The 19,588-nt window shown below is 41.3% G+C and overlaps 2 protein-coding genes across 7 annotated transcripts in view; both read left to right on the top strand.

The window, feature by feature from the left end:
* The window catches only part of LOC134632917 (V-type proton ATPase 116 kDa subunit a 1-like), a 31,353-nt gene extending 27,661 nt beyond the window's left edge, over positions 1-3,692 (top strand). For both annotated transcript variants that reach the window (XM_063481795.1, XM_063481794.1), the window contains exon 22: positions 1,475-3,692. In XM_063481795.1, the coding sequence (XP_063337865.1) occupies positions 1,475-1,568 (94 nt within the window). In that variant the 3' untranslated portion in view covers positions 1,569-3,692. The remainder of the gene's footprint in view (positions 1-1,474) is intronic.
* Positions 3,693-6,701: 3,009 nt separating this feature from the next.
* On the top strand, positions 6,702-19,284 carry LOC134632916 (NACHT, LRR and PYD domains-containing protein 9-like). Of its 5 annotated transcripts, none has more exons than XM_063481789.1 (13): positions 6,702-6,892; positions 7,340-7,391; positions 7,495-7,603; positions 7,906-8,019; positions 8,460-8,538; positions 8,687-8,909; positions 11,334-13,131; positions 13,233-13,400; positions 14,640-14,813; positions 14,993-15,166; positions 15,292-15,465; positions 17,051-17,097; positions 17,624-19,284. In XM_063481789.1, the coding sequence occupies exons 3-13, from the start codon at positions 7,515-7,517 to the stop codon at positions 18,184-18,186; spliced, it is 3,603 nt and encodes a 1,200-aa protein (XP_063337859.1). In that variant the 5' UTR covers positions 6,702-6,892; positions 7,340-7,391; positions 7,495-7,514; the 3' UTR covers positions 18,187-19,284. The 5 variants fall into 5 exon arrangements, with proteins under 5 accessions (XP_063337859.1, XP_063337860.1, XP_063337858.1 ...); XM_063481790.1 differs by lacking the exon at positions 6,702-6,892 and adding an exon at positions 6,905-7,201; XM_063481788.1 differs by lacking the exon at positions 6,702-6,892 and adding an exon at positions 6,905-7,201 and having other exon boundaries at positions 7,303-7,391.
* Positions 19,285-19,588: the final 304 nt, after the last annotated feature.

Here is a 19,588-nt window from a genome sequence, read left to right as displayed (position 1 = left end):
CTGCTTCATCATTTTATTTTAAAGCCTGTAGAGCTCCTGTTAAAATGCACAACTTAATGGCATTAAGAAACACATTTACAGGATGGTACATCATCACGTTACACACACACACACTTTTGATCATCCTTTTCACATTGCTGGTCAGGGAATAATTCAGCGGCTGTGTGGGAAGGTTTTGGTCTTACTGGAATGTGCCCTGCCTCACACACACGGCCAGATGAATTTTATCATCCTCACTTGTTTTTGTCCTGAACAGAAGTGATGTTCTTAAGCTCTGCGGTCATACGATACACGTGCTGCAGGTTTCTAGACTTCTTTACAGAGTGTTCTGTTTGCAACAGTCAGAGCAATGGAACGATTGTACCGTGACTACACCAGAAGTTCCCAGATTAAAACAGAGCATGAAGAATATGTTTGGGTTGTCTCTGGAACAACAGCTTTTGCTGTCAGTTTATTAATGCACCTGATTGCTTCATCATAAATATCTCAATAATGGATGAGCTGAGGGCGTGTTCCTCCATTTAAACGTCCCTGTACACACAGTATCTCACAAAAGTGAGAAAAAGTATTTTGTTATATCTTTTCATCACAACATTGAAGATGTGACACTTTGATACAATGTAAAGTAGTCAGTGTGCAGCTTGTATAACAGTGTAAACTTGCTGTCCCCTCAAAACAACTCGACACACAGACATTAATGAGTACACCCCTAAGTGAAAATGGTGCGGCTCCAAGCAAACTCCAGAGCAGCCTGGGAGCTAAGCAGGAAGTGAACGTACACTGTGCGTGTTCTCCAACAGCTTCTTCCTGTATTCACAACTACAAAGCTACAAGTTTACAAACTCGTCAGCTGATTTGGACCAAAGTAAACGAACTGTAGCTGTGAGAGCGCCCTCAGACCCGATTGGTCACGTCATTCATCATCTCTGACCAAACTGTCACTGACTTTAAAGCCCAAATAAAACTCAGATCGCTTCTCGTCCACTCTCCTCCTACTGAGGTTGGTTTGATAATAACACATAAATACTTCTTTCCTCCTCCTGCTGTAACTGACCAACATCACAAAGTGCTGCTTGTGGGTAATTATCCTTCACCGGGGCTTTCTCTCTCCTGTTTGACATGACTGTTGTTGTGCACTGTTGCTATATAAATAACATTGTATCTGCATTTAGATTCAATCCAAACTCCCAATTTTGAATTTTATCTTCTTTTCCGTTGGTGGGAATGGCTGGAAAGGCAGAGCACTGGAAAGGGTGTGGGCAGCAGCGGCTTGTTTCATTTAAAGCCACAAGTACAGAAACAGCCTCTGTGGGCGGGGCCAAAACGAGCGGCATACAGACAGGAACCAGCTCTGGGGTGTACACACTGAAGACATGTGGAGCTTCTGACTAGTTTAAAAAGGTTTTAACGGGACAACTTTCATACATGCTTGTGTGGATATTTAACCAAACAGTCTTCTCTCTTTTTCTTTCAGGGTTGAGTTCCAGAACAAGTTCTACTCAGGCCAGGGCTTCAAGTTTGTCCCCTTCTCGTTCGAGAGCATCCTGGAGGGAAGATTCGACGAGTGATCGGGCCTCGGCCCATCCAGCACAGTCTTCAGTGTTCCCTTCCCTCCTCTGTGTTTGTGTGGGCGTGCATGAGCCCCAGTGCAGTGTTTTGTCTCCCCCTGGTGGCACTTTGTGAAACTTTATTGTGTATGAGCTGTAGTTTAGTCCCTGTGAAGTGAAGCGTATTCCTGGGCTTATACCCACAAACTTGTACGCTGCTGTCATTTCCTGGTCTGTGCATTTACACTGAAACACAGAAATCACACAATCAGTCCAAACATTTTCACAAAGGTCAAATGAAGCTGAACAAAAGAATATTTTCATATGCAGCAGTTATGTGTATGCAGAGGTGCATCATTGGTCAGGCGCGCCCACAAGTTTATATATAATCAAACATAAGTGAAAAAATGATCGCGTCTCGCTGGATTTAAGGACATAAAGTCGTCTGTCTGTGTGACTGTCGTCATTAGTTCTCACGTGCTGCTTACTGCTCACTGCTCCCTGGATCATCTTTCTCTCCTCTGGAGAAATCCCGAGCTCCACCTGCTCTCGTTCATCAGCTGCTGTGCTGCTTTCAGACAGATGTGTGTAAAACCTGTGCTTACACTGTATTATTTCTGTGAGGACACGCCTCGCTCCAGTCGTCTGTGTTGCTCTTTGCAGGTAATTATTGCAATAATCTGATGGCAGCTTCGTATGTGAACGTGGAGCTTTGCCCTCGGTGGCTTTCAGTCGGTTCTTTGGTGAACCCCAGCAGAAGGTTTCACGCTAGCATTAAATCTGGCCCTAAACATCGGGCGACGCTGCGATCGCTCATTTACACCCAAAATGAATTTAAACTGATTAAGCTCAGTATGAATATTTGGTTTCCCCAGTGGTGGAGCACTACACCGCTGGAAATATGTAAAATCTCTTATCACGTGGTACATCTCATGATAAATCCTTTGGCTGACTGGAAATACAGAATGTAGGTTTTGTAACTTTGACTCAATGAGCCAACATCCAGTTGGCTTTGCCAGATATTTTGTGATGTTTCTTTGCTCGATCACAACTCTGATAATTCCTGTAACCGTCCATCTGCTACACAGGGACGAGGTTCTCACCGTTTTTTCATACAATATTCTAACTTTTTAAACAAGCATTTGTTTTTAGTCCCCGTACATCACCTGTGATGCATTGTCACATACTTTGCCAGTTCAGTCACACATGCTGACATATCAAAGAAGACTTTCTGCACATGCACATCTCCATCTTTGAGAGTTTAGATCACAAACTAAGGCTGTTGTTGCACATGAAACAGCACGCTGAGCGTTTTGTTGCTGTGAGTTGAGCTGTTGCACTCTCAGGACTGTTTCCACACTCGGAGCCACTTATTAAACACGTGACCAACAAACTGCACCACAGAACATGGGTTCTCTTATTAAAGTAACACTACTTCTGTCTGATACGCAGTATGGGAACTGCATATCAGACCGTGATTATTGGGAGAGTTTTCACTGGGAACCCACTGAAGCTCCTGCTCATGCAGTGACAACACCTCAGCTGTGATGAGTGTTTTCACAGGTCACGTATTTCAGGATTAAAGCATCTTTAACAATGTGATATCAGCATTATAATTATAATCTCATTGCAGCTTTTAAAGTGAATGTTTGGTTTGAATTAGTGTATCGCTGTAACCTGCTCCTTCTGTGTTTCCTGCTGTAAACCAGTTAAAGAGGGAACTGCCCAAAACTGTGTACCGTCACCTCTGATTGTTTCAAAGCTTGGAAGATAATGTCACATATAGACTTCAGGACCGTCCTTTGTTTCTTTAGCCTTTTATTTAATGGTTTGAAATCAGTGTCCAGCATCTCAACTCCTGAGCATGTCTGAGATTTAATCTTAAGGTTTATTCGACCGTTAGTCGGCATTCATGTTGGTTTGATCATCACAGCTGTTATTGAACTGGATTTTCAGAATTCCATCATCCCTGTGTTTAGTTTTATGGGAACGTGTATTTGAAGTGCTGTAATGAACTTGTGTTTCCATTTGGATGAGAAAAAAATCAGACGTGCTGTTGATGTTGAACAGTGATTTGTGACAAGAAGTGTAAAGTGTTAATGTGTTAATAATAAACAGACACCTGGGGATTCATGGTGTGTGTGTGTGTGTGTGTGTGTGTGTGTGTGTGTGTGTGTGTGTGTGTGTGTGTGTGTGTGGACGGGTATTAACATCTTCATGGGGACCAAAAATTGGTAGTTTACTATACTTGTGGGGACAAACAGCCCTTGTGGGGACCAAAATCCCGGTCCCCACGAGTTTGAAGGCATTTTTGAGCCTCAAAATGTGGTTTTAGTGTCAGGGTTACAATTAGGTTATGGTTAGGTTTAGGGTAAGGGTCAGGGTTAGGCATTCATTTTTGATGGTTAGGGTTAGGGTAAGGGGCTAGGGAAAGCATTGTGTCAATGAAATGTCCCCACAAGGATATAAATACACACATGTGTGTGTGTGTGTGTGTGTGTGTGTGTGTGTGTGTGTTCTTCTTTTGTAAATAGATGATAAGTCCGTCCTCACATCATGCACACAACACATATATGAGTTCCCACTGTGCCACTGGGTCCTAACACTTTATTGTGATAGATTTCCGATTAGTTTCCACCTTTCAACCAGACTAACAACTTCCTGTTGGGGTACATCACCATGGTGCCTTCACCTGCAATCACAGGCGCTCCACAGCATCTTATAGGAAATAAGAAATCCTAATGATCCATCAGTTCTCTGTAAAATAAAAGCAGCATTCCCAGAAAGTCACATAAACCTTAGAAAGTAGAAATGTCTGTTTTACACACAAATCTTTGTGTTTTCCTCTCTGATGAACAGAAGTTGATCCTTATGATCAGCTTCATTGCTTGCTTTTATTACACCATACCACAGCAGGGCAACATGTTGACTGTATATAAAATTCCTCCATGCTGTCAGACCACAGATGTCACTGCAGTCTTTTTCTAAAGGAAAGCGTCTTCTTTCAGCTGCTCCCTCTTGGCGTCTCCACAGCGCATCATCTGCCTCCATCTCCCCCGTTCCAGCATCCTCCTCTGTCACATCAGCCCTCTGCGTGTCCTTCACTGCATCCATGAATCTTTCCCATAGGAAACATTCTCTACCCATCACCTGATTCTTATACTCTCCCCGAGCACTGAAACTTTGATACAACATGCCTTATTCACACCCATTCACACTTTTTCTATGCAGTGGTGCTTTCTTTCTAACGTCCACACTCTGATGGATGCATCAGAGACCGTTTACCACCGGGGTTAGTATCTTGGCCAAGGTTACTACAGCTTTGCATCGACTTCTTTACAGCGGCTCTCACTTCCTCCTCCTTCCGCTACACTTCCTGATTCATCCTCCTCTCCAATTGTCTTCGTTAATCAGCTCCTCCAGGAGCCTTTTTCAGCCCAGTCCCCTTTACTTGTTAGTACGCTTCCATCTGCACATCCTTTCCAGCTCAGTCGCTCTGCCTATCGACAAATGTCCATCTCTCCTTGCTTTGTAAATAAAATGGCTAAGAGTAAGGCAAGGCAAGTTTATTTATATAGCACAATTCAACAACAAGGTGATTCAAAGTGCTTTACAGAGACATTAAAAACAAAAACAAATAAAAAGCACGATTTAAAATTGATTAAGACAAGCAAACAAACAAACAAACAAACAAACAAACAAACAAACAAACAAACAAACAAACAAACAAACAAACAAACAAACAAAACAGTATTTAAAATCAAAAATCAAAACAGTAGATAAAATCAGAACAATAGATAAAATCAGAACAGTAGATAAAGTCAGTAGTTAAAATGTAAGTTTTAAAATTTAAGCTTAAAAGTGTGGATTTGGTGCTTTATTCAAATGCAGCTGAGAACAGGTGAGTCTTCAACCTGGATTTAAATAAACTGAGTGTTTCAGCTGATCTGAGGCTTTCTGGGAGTTTGTTCCAGATATATGGAGCATAAAAGCTGAATGCAGCTTCTCCGTGTTTGGTTCTGACTCTGGGAACTGATAAAAAACCGGATCCAGATGACCTGAGGGATCTGGAAGGTTCATACTGGGTCAGGAGGTCACTGATGTATTTTGGTCCTAAACCATTCAGAGCTTTATAGACCAGCATCAGAACTTTAAAGTCTATCCTCTGACGGACAGGCAGCCAGTGTAAAGACCTCAGAGCTGGACTGATGTGGTCCACTTTTTTGGTCTTAGTGAGGACTCGAGCAGCAGAGTTCTGAATGAGCTGTAGTTGTCTGACTGATTTTTTAGGTAGACCTGTAAAGATGCTGTTACAGTAATCAAGCCTGCTAAAGATGAATGCATGGACTAGTTTTTCCAGGTCCTGTTGAGACATCAGATCTTTTATCCTTGAAATATTCTTGAGGTGATAGTAAGCTGATTTTGTTATTGTCTTAATGTGTTTTTCTAAGTTTAGGTCTGCATCCATCACTACACCCAAATTTCTCGCCTGGTTGGTGGTTTTTAGGTGTATAGATTGAAGTTCTCTGGTGACCTGTAATCGTTTTTCTTTGGCTCCAAAGACTATTACTTCAGTTTTGTTTTTGTTTAGCTGGAGAAAATTGTGGCACAACCAGTCATTAATTTCCTCAATGCATTTACCAAGAGCCTGTACAGGGCATCGGTCTCCTGGTGACATTGTGATATATATTTGTGTGTCATCTGCATAGCTATGATAGTTTATTTTGTTGTTCTTTATAATCTGTGCCAGTGGGAGCATGTAGATGTTAAACAGAAGGGGTCCCAAGATGGAACCTTGGGGAACTCCACATGTGATACTTGTCTGCTCAGATGTGAAGTTACCTATTGATACAAAGTATTTCCTGTTTTCTAAGTATGTTTTGAACCAGTTTAGTACAGTTCCTGGGAGACCTGCCCAGTTCTCCAGTCGTTTGAGTAATATGTTGTGGTCAACTGTATCAAATGCTGCACTGAGATCCAGTAAAACTAAGACTGACATTTTTCCACTGTCTGTATTCAGACATATGTCATTAAACACTTTGGTCAGAGCGGTTTCAGTGCTGTGGTTCTGTCTAAAACCTGACTGGAAGGCATCATAGCAGTTATTCTGTGTTAAGAAGTAATTGAGCTGTTGAGAAACTGCTTTTTCAATGATCTTACTTAAAAATGGGAGGTTTGAGTAGATGATTTTGTGGGAATCCAACACTGAAATAATTCTGGTCACATCTCAGTGATCACGTCTCTGCCTCAGGGTGTCACTGCTGATCTCTCTCCTCATTTCACAGCTGAAAACAGTTTCGGTTTCATTTCTACGCAGAGCTGCGGCTCGTTTTTCTGGCTACAAGGTATTTAAAAGTCTTCTTTTACTGAACACCACTCATAACGTAACAATGTTGAATGTACATTTGAGCTTGTACGTAAAATGTGCAACAGCTGAACAGGTAAGAGGGCAGATACAGTCAGCAGGGAGTGGGCCGAGGCCCGGCGTCAGCGCCCTTTCATTGGTTTCATGTTTCATAGTTTATATAATACATTTCCATCTGCAGTGTTTACGTAACATGTTTTGCGCGCTATCAAGCTATGAGTAATATCGGGCAAATGGCACAATGTGGAGTATAACAGCTCACAGCATAGAATGCAAATATCTAATGAAGGTAGATGGAGTCCTGCGGTATTTGTGCAACTTTATTCTACTAGATATAGTTTATCTGATGTCGGTATGTTTAAATATGAATCTCTTTTTGCATGATCAAAGTCTGCGGTGTGTTAATGCTCCCGTTCTGTGGGTCCAGGTGAAATACAGAAACTAGCTGCTGCTGAGCAGATGGCTGTGTGAGTGAACAGGTGATGACATGAGCTTGGGCGCTAACTTTATTATCCAGCACATTGTCGTGTTCGTAACTGAGCTGCCCTGCATTCATGTTGTTGTGTGTGTTTATGTGCTAAGACACTGCGGTCCACTCAGCCATGAGTCAGTGTGGAGACACAGAGGAGGGGGGCGCACCATCTAAACGTGCCAAGAGCATGGAAGACTGCCTGGACAATGACGCTGCGGGGTGAGACAAGAACCTCTCATACAGCATACAAACTAGTACTATTTCATTTTAAAATAATCCTGAGGCAATGCTCTGTGGGGGTCTCCCCCCATGGCTAACACAGTGAGCCATGTTGTAAAGGAAGTGGAGTAACCATGTGGGCTTTACCAAGTTTTGTCCCTCTATGTATTTGTTTATCCAAAAAATCAGTTTTTAAAGCAAATGTTTACAAATAGAAAGTAAGTATAATAAAATCATTGACACGTAATGAATGGATTTGATATCTTTGAAATTTAATATACAGTATGCTGTTTCCCTACCAGGATGCCGAAGCAGTTAGCAGGCTCTCCTCTGTCCAGCTCTATGTCCATGAAAAGTGACTGGTCTATGAACCCGCCTTTAAATTTCAAAGAAGGGAACCTCTCTGTTGACAAAAGGTAACATTTTGAAAGTCATAAAAGCAATCAGCCCTGCCTCATTGTTTTCAAAAACATCACTAATGCTGCACCTAAGGGTTAAATGTCCACTCCATCAGGGACTTGTGAACGTCTCATAGCTCACTGCTGTCCTCACTCCTACACTTAGCTGATGTAAACTGTCAGTGTCCCACCCACTTTACTGTAGTTCTGCATTTCATTTGGCTCAGTTAGTATTTCATTAATCCCACGTACACCTGTAGACACCTGTAGACCCTTTATCGTTACCTCCTGGTCCCTGCTGTGCTGAATATGTGCCAATCAGAGGACAGATACCAGAAATAACTCTGTACATATTCAACTTTCAATGTATTTATCCAGTGATCCATAAGTGTTACTGACCATTACTGCATTTAATAATGTTAATTGTGGATGTGTGCACATGTGCGCTCTCTTCGCAGAGTCGGGCAACAAAAGTCTGAGGTTCATAGCTGTCAGTCTGCTCAGCAGCATCAAACAACGTTGGACTCAGTTTTTATGGTGGGAAAGTCTAAAGCACATTTTCATCACTGTTCTGTTTCTAATTGGCTCAATGACATTCTCCTGACAGAGGAGAATACGTGCACAATGCATAAATAAATACATGCATAAATGCTGAAAGATAATTTCCTATAATATTGTCTTCCAGCTGCTTGAAGAGAACATTATCACTTTTGTGAAGAATGAGCTTAAAAGGTTTCAGAGGATTCTGCATAGTTCCACCTGCCCAGAGAAGGAGAGCGAGGATGAGGATGTGTTAGCTTCTAAAGCTGAAGAGCAGACATGGAGCACCAGGGAGGCTTTTATGAAGATCACACTGGGCTTTCTGAGGGGGATGAACCAGGAGGAGCTGTCTGTCTATCTGCAGAGCAGTAAGGGCATTCCCACTGATGCAAAGTAGGGCTGGGCGATAGGGCCTAAAATCTGAAAAGAGATTTCTTAAAAAATTCAAACGTACAGCTCTGCTATCACTTCCAACATAAATGAAGACAGAAACTAAACAGCAGTGACGTTTGTAGGGTTACTGAAGTTGGGCTAGCTGGTATATAATGATGTGCTACATGATCGCTACAAACACAGCTATGTTAGCATAACATAAACACAGGGAAGCTGGAGGATGAACGCTAACTTTTTTCCACTCGATAAAAGTTAACATGAGGGTTCCCGATGGTTAGGGACAAATGCAATCACATGGCAGGATGCTGTAAACCAGGGGTGTCCAAACTTTTTTCGCTGAGGGCCACATACATAAAAATATAGGACGGGCTGGGCCACTTACTAGAAATTAGGTATATAACCTTTACTGTTTTAAAAATCACTTAAAAATGGTCAAATGTGTTATATTGTTGAATATAATTAAAGACAAAACTGCCTTCATCACAGCTTTCCATAAATGGATCTTTATTGATTTATGCAGAAAAAGCTTTGGTAGCTCATTCTCAGAACAGCAGACTCAGATTTCTTCTTAGAGGGAATATTTACAGCACAGAGAAAAAACAATAAAGGGGAAAATGGGACGGGTAAATTTCAAGTTTGTTATTTAAGTTATTAGGCTTAGCAACACACCTATTAATGTTCGTTTGAAACCGTTATCAACATTAACAGACTGAACTGGACTTAATAACAGGAGTGCATATAATTTTAGTAAATTATTCTGGTGAGTATCAGCTGCGCTGGGTATGTAAATCGGGCCATCCAGCTGCGGTGCTGATCCGACGCCACTCGTGCCAAAAAATCCGGACAAATGTCACTTGATCAAGGAGGAAATCTGCATCAGATGAGATCAGCTGACTTTGCATGTGCGTGCGCTGTGCACAGCGGTGTGTACTCTGTGTGTTAACAAGAAAAACGCATATAAGAAAGTGGTGCGCAAAAGCAGGGTAGTGACAGAATCGATGCGCATTATTGATATTTGAAGCACGTGTACCTGCACATTAACACACGGGTACTGTGGAATATATTTTTTACTCACCTAAAGTGCTCGTGCTCTCGTCCACTCCCCGCAAAAAATTAGCAGCTGTGCGGCGTCTGTGGCATCGGCGCTCTCATCGCATGCAATGGAGTAAAAATCAAGAGCACAGCTTTATCAGACAGCTGCAGTTTAATGTTGGCTGACGAGTCTTCAATGCGTCGCACAACTGGATTTCTGGACATGCTGACGTTGTTGAAGTCCTGCACTTTTTCCGGGCACGTTATTTCGGTGACTTTAACGAGGCCGTGTTTTATGAGGTCTCCATCCCGACCTCATAGTGGAGCCTTTTCCTGGACAATTTGAGCACGAAAAAAATACTGTTGCTCACCCTGCAGGAGAGCTACCATTTGCTTTAATTTCTGCTCTCGCTCAGCACCAGTGTAGGATGCATAGGCCTGATGTTTGGTTTGATAATGATGTCGTACATTATACTCTTTCATAACTGCCACAGTTTCAGTGCAGATCAAACAGATACACGTCCCCGTGAATTCTTTGAAGAAATATTCACTCTCCCACCTTGTCTGAAATTTTCTGCACTCACTTTCTACCTTTCGCTTCTTCGGTTCTGCCATGTTTAGTAACTTGGGGGTATATTTCTTCTGTGATTGTACTTTTTGGTGGAGCAACTGCCTTGATCAACAGCAGCTCCCCCTGGTGTTAAAACTAAGAAGTGCAATACACTCAAGCAAAAGTTGAAGTGTGGGCCATATTCTATTCAATTTATAAAATTACTTGCGGGCCAATTAAAACTGGACCCGCGGGCCGGACTTTGGACATGCCTGCTGTAAACGGACCAAACTTCAGTCAGGAGAACAACTGAGAAAATCCATCAACAATACGAGGTTAGTCATTAATATACTGCAACAACATGGGAATAGAGCAGCTGCGAGAGAATTCAGCATTAATGAATCAATGGTACGGAAGTGGAGGAAGCACCGTTTTTGGCTTTCCTCATATTCCAAAACGTGCTTCATCTCTTCGCTATTACTGTCACCCGGCATAATTTGCAGATGATATTGCTTGTAGCTGCTGCGATGCTTTCAACCAAAACAGGCACTTGATGACACCATCAACATGTGCTATCGCGGTAGAGTGGTATACTCAAAATCCCTACCGTTGGTCAAATTCATATAGTTTCTACCGTATACTGTTTATACCGCCCACCCCTAATGCAAAGCCTCAGTCTGTTGTGGGTGCATGTGGTCGTGGTTATGAAACAGATTATATTTTATCCTCTGCTAGAAAAGCCTCATATTTTAAATTTTGACCAATTTTTCATTGTTCTGAAATTTTAACACCATCTCATTCATTTTTTGTCCAACAGGAGTGGATGCATCCATTTGCCAGGATAAACTCAAATCAAATCTTAGAAAGAAGTTCCAGCATTTGTTTGAGGGAATTACTAAAGCAGGAAACCCAACACCTCTCAATCAGATCTACACAGAGCTGTACATCACAGAGGGAGGGACCGGAGAGGTCAGTGACGAACATGAGGTCAGACAGATCGAAACAGCATCTAGACGACGTGCAAGGTTAGAAAAGACAATCGCCTGTAAAGACATATTTCAGCCGATGCTGGGAAGAGATCAACCAGTCAGAACAGTGCTGACAAAGGGAGTGGCTGGTATTGGGAAAACGATATTAACACAAAAATTCACTCTAGACTGGGCAGAAGGCAAAAACAACCAAGATATCCAGTTTACATTTCCATTCACTTTCAGGGAGCTAAATGGATTAAAGGAGGAAAAGCTGAGCTTGGTAGAACTTGTTCATCTCTTCTTCTCTGAAACAAAGGATGCAGATTTTTGCAGATTTGAAGACTTCCAGGGTGTGTTCATCTTTGACGGTCTAGATGAGTGTCGCCTTCCTCTGGACTTTCAAAAGAATAAGATCCTAACTGATGTCACAGAGTCCACCTCCGTGGATGCACTGCTGACAAACCTTATCAGAGGAAAACTCCTTCCATCCGCTCGACTGTGGATAACCACACGGCCTGCAATGGCCAGTCATATTGATCCTAAATGTGTTGACGTAATAACAGAAATCAGAGGGTTCACTGACTCGAAGAAGGAGGAGTACTTCAGGAAGAGTTTCAGGGATGAAATGCAGGCCAGCAGGATCATTTCCCACATTAAAGCATCACAAAGCCTCCACATCATGTGCCATATCCCAGTCTTCTGCTGGATCACTGCTACGGTTCTGGAGGATGTGCTGAAAACCGAGAAGGGAGGAGAGCTGCCCAAGAACCTGACGGAGCTGTACATCCACTTCCTGGTGGTTCAGGCCAAAATGAAAACGGTCAAGTATGATGGAGGAGCTGAGACAGATCCACACTGGAGTCCAGAGAGCAGGAAGATGATTGAGTCTCTGGGAAAACTGGCTTTTGATCAGCTGCAGAAAGGAAACCTGATCTTCTATGAATCAGACCTGACAGAGTGTGGCATCGATATCAGAGCAGCCTCAGTGTACTCAGGAGTGTTCACACAGATCTTTAAAGAGGAGAGAGGACTGTACCAGAACAAGGTGTTCTGCTTCGTCCATCTGAGTGTTCAGGAGTTTCTGGCTGCTCTTCACGTCCATCTGACCTTCATCAACTCTGGAATCAACCTGCTGGAAGAGGAACAAACAACCACTCAGATGTCAAAGCCTAATCAATATGAACTGAAACTCTTCTACCAGAGTGCCGTGGAACAGGCCTTACAAAGTCCAAATGGTTACTTGGACTTGTTTCTACGTTTCCTTTTGGGTTTGTCACTGCAGTCCAATCAGACTCTCCTACAAGGACTACTGAAAGAGACAGGAGTAAACTCACAGACAAACCAGGAAGTAGCCAAGTACATCAGGGAGAACATTGGGGAGAATCTGTCCCCAGAGAGAAGCATTAACCTGTTCCACTGTCTGAATGAGCTGAACGACCACTCTCTAGTGGAGAAGATCCAACAGTCGCTGACATCAGGAAATCTTTTCACGGTTAAACTATCCCCTGCTCAGTGGTCTGCTCTGGTCTTCATCTTACTGTCTTCAGAAAAAGATTTGAATGAGTTTGACCTGAGGAAGTACTCTGCTTCTGAAGAAGGTCTTATGTGGCTGCTGCCAGTGGTCAAAGCTTCCAGTAAATCTCTGTATGTTCATACACGAGCAGATAAGTCAGCGTCACCTTAAATACTGTAAAGAAAGAGAAAAAATGATTAACTTCCTACTTTTTTTTTCCTTACCCCATCAGGATGATTGGATGTAACCTTTTGAGCAGAAGCTGTAAAGCGCTGTCCTCTGTTCTTAGCAAGTCCTCTAGTTTAAAGGAGCTGGACCTGAGTTACAACAACCTGCAGGATTCAGGGATAAGGACAATGTTTGCAGACCTGGAGAAAAACTTTAAACTGGAGGTTCTCAGGTTGGTTTCAGAATTTTTACACTAAAATTGTATTATTTAAATATATAGGTTAGAAAATGAAACAAGGAAAGTCAGGAAACTGTTAATCTCCATAAGTTCATATGTGTATTTTCATACTTACCATTAATGTTTAGTGTGATGGCTGCACACTGAGACTCTTAAACTTTCAGCTGGATCCATTTAAACATTAAAGGCCACTCTGTGCTTTCAGGTCTAAACTTGGCCCCATAGTCTAATAATGGCCAGATCAAAGTAAAAGCTTTACTCAGTGAATATTCTTGGTGTTAAATAGCATACAAATAGACTGATGATTATTTCTAATCCACGTTCTTTTGCTGCAGTTCCCACAATTTACAGGTCACACAGACAAACAGACAGCCCAATAGATAGATTGATAGCTTAATAGATTATCTTAGGAAGAAGAAGAACATAGATCTTACTTTTTCTTAAAAGAACCACTGTATTACAGCAACCAAAAAAGTGACTCAATAAATCAAAATCTAAATATTGTATAATAATAAGAATTCATTTCTGAAAAAAATAAACAACAACCCTAAACAAATGCTGAATTACAGGTTTAATGTGGGTTCTTTATCTTTAACAGAAAAACACAATAAGTGGGGACATCCAGAGCTCAGAATAATCAATACTTAAATGTAATTGTATTTAATTAAATATAATTAAAGTATACATCTCAATAGGAAGACTGAAGTGAGGGGACTTCAGTTAATAAAATCAAATAGTGTTAAAAAAATGGCTAGATTCCCTGTTAGTGGTTTTAAAATAAATGGAGGCTGTGCTCTTCAAGATCATGTCCCTTAAAGGTCCGATGGTGTAATGTCCAAATACCTTGGAACAATTATAGATTCCAAACTGAACTTTGAAACAAACTGAGAAGCTTAGTCATGTTTCACAATGCTGTCTTATTTCCACCTTAATAAACCATGAAGATTTTATTTAACATGATTTTAAATCAAATTGTGAAACAGAGGAGGCATTTTTGGTTTTATTTATTTCTTCATTATGCAATATTATGCTTTTCTGTTGTCTGTGTTTGTATTGAAAATGTATAGTGTTGATGAATGACACCATAGTAACCTGAACCTACCCCTGAATGAATAAATCTATATTCAAATATTTTTCAATAATTCTCATTAGTACGAGCTGAAATTGGGTTTTTTTTTTTCTGTATTTTTTTTATTCCACATATCTGATGAATGCTCAATATTATGTCTTCAGGCTAAGTGGATGCGAGCTTTCATGGAGAAGCTGTAAAACTCTCTCCAGAGTTCTCAGCAGTCAGTCCTCTACTCTGGAAGTGCTGGATCTAAATAATAATGACTTGACGGGTTTAGCAGTCATGCATCTCTTCACGCCACTTGAGAGTCAACTGTGTACACTGAAGATTGTCAGGTAAGAGCTCTTCAACAACATGTGACAACATTCATATTCAAATCAGCACTTCTGAACCTGTGGTGGCTAACCTTCAGAATCTGAAGGGTCTAGTTTATCCTGAAAATTCTATTTTGCTGGATTTCTTGTAAATTTTACTTTGCAAAAGCTGAATTCATTCTTTTCTTTTTTTTTTTCAGGCTAGGTGGCTGTAGCCTGTCCAATGAAAGCTGTGAAGCTCTTGCTTCAGTCCTCAGTTGCCAGTCATTCAGTATGATAGAGCTGGACCTGAACAATAATGACCTGCAGGACTCAGGAGTGGAGCTGCTGTCTCGTGGATTGAAGAGTCCTCAGTGCAAACTTGAAACTCTCAGGTTAGATAAGAATATGCTTTTGTTTTTTGTTATTTCAAGTTCTTTAATGTTGTCATATCACACATTTTCTACAGTTAATGCAAAATTTCAAACAGATAAACCCAATGATGTTGAAATGTTTACAGCTTGTCAGGTTGTCTGATAACAGAGAAGGGCTGTGCTTCGTTGAGCTCAGCACTGAGTTCAAACCCTTCTCATCTAAGAAAGCTGGATCTGAGTTATAATCACCCAGGACCCACAGGAGTGACGCTCTTCTCTGCTGCACTGCAGGATCCACACTGTAGATTGGACTCTCTAAGGTAGGAAGACAGGTGCTCGTAACCTTATTCAAATTAAGACTTCAGAAACCAACAGACCTATGGATACTACAAGCAACCTGTCAGTCACATGGAAAAAAATTTTGGTTACCCTAACTGGAGCAAGAGTTTACAAAAAAAACATCATGTTCTATTTAATACAAGTGACTGAGGCTATAAATCCATCAGGAAAGTCTTTACCAAGGTCAAACAATACCATAGCCACCCACTCAATCCAGTTCAGTTCAACTTTATTTACATAACGCCAAATCACAACAACAGTTGTCTCAAGGCGCTTCATATTGTAAGGTAAAGAGCCTACAAAAATCAACAAACAAACCCTTATTGGGAATCACTTGGCAACAGTGGGAAGGAAAAACTCCCTTTTAACAGGAAGAAACCTTCAGCAGAAGCAGGCTCAGGGCGGGGCCATCTGTTGGGGTGAGGGGATGGAGACAGGACAAAGACACGCTGTGGAGAGACAGAGATGAATCATAACTAACCATTAAATGCAGAGAGGTGTATAAACATTTATAGAGTTGGAAGAGGGGAGTAAAGAAGCCCACAGAGGCCTAGGCCCATTGCAATGTAACTAAGGGAGAGTTCGGAGTCACCTGATCCAGCCATAAGTTTATGCTTTAGCAAAAATGAAAGTTTGAAGATTAAGCTTCAAAGTCGAGAGGTTGTCTCTCTCTCCCAAATCCACACTTCGTTCCATAGAAGAGGGGCCTGAAAACTGAAGGCTCTGCCTCCCATTCTACTTTTAAATACTCTAGGAACAACAAGTAAGCCTGCAGTGTGAGAGCGAAGTGCTCTAATAGGGTGATATGGTACGATCGTGGCTCAAGAGTTGGGAGTTCGCCTTGTAATCGGAAGGTTGCCGGTTCGAGCCCCGGCTTGGACAGTCTCGGTCGTTGTATCCTTGGGCAAGACACTTCACCCGTTGCCTACTGGTGGTAGTCAGAGGGCCCGGTGGCGCCAGTGTCCGGCAGCCTCGCCTCTGTCAGTGCGCCCCAGGGTGGCTGTGGCTACAATGTAGCTTGCCATCACCAGTGTGTGAATGGGTGGATGACTGGTTGTGTAAAGCGCTTTGGGGTCCTTAGGGACTAGAAAAGCGCTATACAAATACAGGCCATTTACCATTTACAAGGTCATTAAGATAAGATGGGGTCTGATTATTTAAGACCTTGTATGTGAGGAGCAGGATTTTGAATTCTGGATTTAACAGGGAGCCAATGAAGGGAAGCCAATACAGGAGAAATCTGCTCTCTCTTTCTAGTCCCTGTCAGGACTCTTGCTGCAGCATTTTGGATTAACTGAAGGCTTTTCAGGGAGTTTTTAGGACATCCTGATAATAATGAATTACAGTAGTCCAGCCTAGAGGTAATAAATCAGATTTTTTAGAGGACAGAATACTGTTCTGAGATGTAAGAAAATATCTTGCTTTTAGTTTCTTAATATTCTCAATGGTTTAAATTTTTAGCTAGTCAAGCACATTGTGTCTTGCTTATCCTCCAAACTCAGCTAAACAAAACCAACGAATGTATGAAAACATTTTCATGTTTGTCTGCTTGAATTATTATTCCAGGCTGGACAACTGTGGAGCTCAACGATTGAAACCAGGACTGAGGAAATGTAAGTGTTTTTAGGTTGATTAATGAAGCTAACATGAGCATATATATATATATATATATATATATATATATATATATATATATATATATATATATATATATATATATATATACTGATTGTCATTCATCTAAAGAAAAGGTTTAAATACATTTATGATCAAACTTGATTATGTAGAGTTTGTATCATTTCTTTGACACCTACCAAATGTCTTTGAACTCTGTTAGCTCACAGTTAAAAGATTTGTTTCATGTTTTAGCTCTGATGTGTTGTTATCACATTTCGTAATATTAAGTTGGCAAAAAGATTTCATATTTTAAGATTTTATGCCTTAAACTTGCTGACTTGCAATACATTTACTAATTGTTTATCTGAAGCTGTGGTATAAAATAATTTGATATAACAATGGATTCATTTGCTCTGGGTCATGTGATCTGTGTGGTGATGTAGTCATGTGATCTGACTGGCATCAGTGCTTGACCCTGTGGACGGTTCTGACGGTTCTGTTTTCATTTTGTTCTGCCGTCAGATGCCTGTGAACTCAAAATGGACCCAAACACAGTACACAGGAACCTTTACCTGTCAGAAAACAACATTGTGACAGATGACGATGAGGAATGGCTGTATCCAGATCACTCTGAGAGGTTTGAGTGCTGGTACCAGCTGATGTGTACAAGTGGCCTGACTGGTCGCTGTTACTGGGAGGTGGACTGGAGTGGGCTGGTATCTATAGGAGTGACTTACAGAGGGATTAAAAGGAGTGGTCCTGGTATTGACAGTCGTATTGGTGGGAACAACATCTCCTGGAGTCTGGACTGTTCTGCTGATAATTATTCTGCATGGCATAATAACTCAGTCCGGATCATAGATAGCCCTGCTCCCTCCACTGAAACGAACAGAGTGGGAGTGTATTTGGACTGGTCTGCTGGTACTGTATCCTTCTACAGAATCATTTTTGATCCACCGACACACATCCACACGTTCCACTGCAGCTTCACTGAACCTCTTTATCCTATCTTCAGGATACGGTCAGAGTTCACCTATGGTGTTTACAACTCTGTGTCTCTATGTCAGATGGATGCAGAAGACTAGAGGCAAACTGGTTTCCATACACGTTTATTTGAAGCATTTTATAATTTGAAGATAACTGACAAACATGGACTATAATGGACTATAACAGACACAAAGTTTCACATCTTGGTTTGGCAGCTGCAAGTCCTGTGAGAAGCAACAACTCAATAGGATTGTTAAGACTGCCAGGAGGATTGTTGGTGCCCCTCTCTTGTCTCTGGAGGAGATCTACAAACAGCGCCGCATACGCAGAGCTATCTCCATCATCAGAGACTCCCACCACCCGTCTCATAGCCTGTTCTTCCGCCTGCCGTCTGGCAAGAAGTACAGGAGCATCAGCTGCAGAACCCCCAGGATGCTGGAAGGCTTCTTTGCACAAGCTGTGAGACTGATAAATGGACTGTGCCCCCTCCCCATCCACTCAGCTACTCACACAGCTACACTGTAAGATCCACAATCGGACTGTGATGCCCCCTATCTACACACACACACGCACACGCATACAATATACTCCCCAGATACACACACTACTTAATTTAACAACCCCCTTCTGTGAAAGGGCTGCTGCTACCTGTATGAGTGTGACTGTTTAGACTTGTGTTTGTTTTAGAATTTAGATTTTATGTTCTTTATCCCCATTTATTGTTACGATTTTTTTACTGCTCTTTTTAAAACTTTTTCTTTTTTAAATTGTATTGACTATTGCACTGTAGAGGCTGGTGAGAAACAGTATTTCGTTTCAGCCTGGGTTACACCAATGACAATGACAATAAACTTGAAACTAATAGACTATAAAGATGGAAAATTAAGGAGAAGAGCATTACAGGACATCCAGGCCTTCATACGTTTAATACATGCCTGTATTGCTGATTTGTATCACTTGGCTTCATGTATAAATAAAGAGAAGGGTATCTGCACTGTTTTCAATGATACAGCTTAAGGGAATCATGTGTATAAAAACTGTTGGTCCCAGCAGAGAACCTAGTGAAACTTCACACCAACTCTTTTGAAGAAGAGGACTCCCTATTTACATGAATAAACTGTAAATTATCAGATCGTTATGATTCAATCATGTGTAGCTTAAATGCTGAAATAAATCTGTCTTGGACCATTGTCAGAGCTGTTTGTTCCTGTACGTCTTATTTGCTAAATGCAACAAAATATGGTATTACTCCAATGACATGGCAAAATTAAAATACTAAATAATCATTTTTAAAAATCCATTGCAGAGAAGTTACATTTGGTCAAAGATTTAAATTATTTTCACTTATTAGTGATATCAGTAGGCTCATAAGTCATATTCCTAAACCTTACAGTGAAGGCTGTGTCATCTCATTGTAAGGCTTAAGAACATGACATATCAGCTTATTGATATTACTAATAAATAGAAATTATTTTTGGTAGTATGAGGGGTCGCTGACCC

Source organism: Pelmatolapia mariae, linkage group LG8, assembly GCF_036321145.2.
Source record: "Pelmatolapia mariae isolate MD_Pm_ZW linkage group LG8, Pm_UMD_F_2, whole genome shotgun sequence".
Classification (NCBI taxonomy): domain Eukaryota; kingdom Metazoa; phylum Chordata; class Actinopteri; order Cichliformes; family Cichlidae; genus Pelmatolapia; species Pelmatolapia mariae.
The sequence above is the reverse complement of the archived record's forward strand: the minus strand, read 5'-3'. Positions and strand labels throughout refer to the sequence as shown.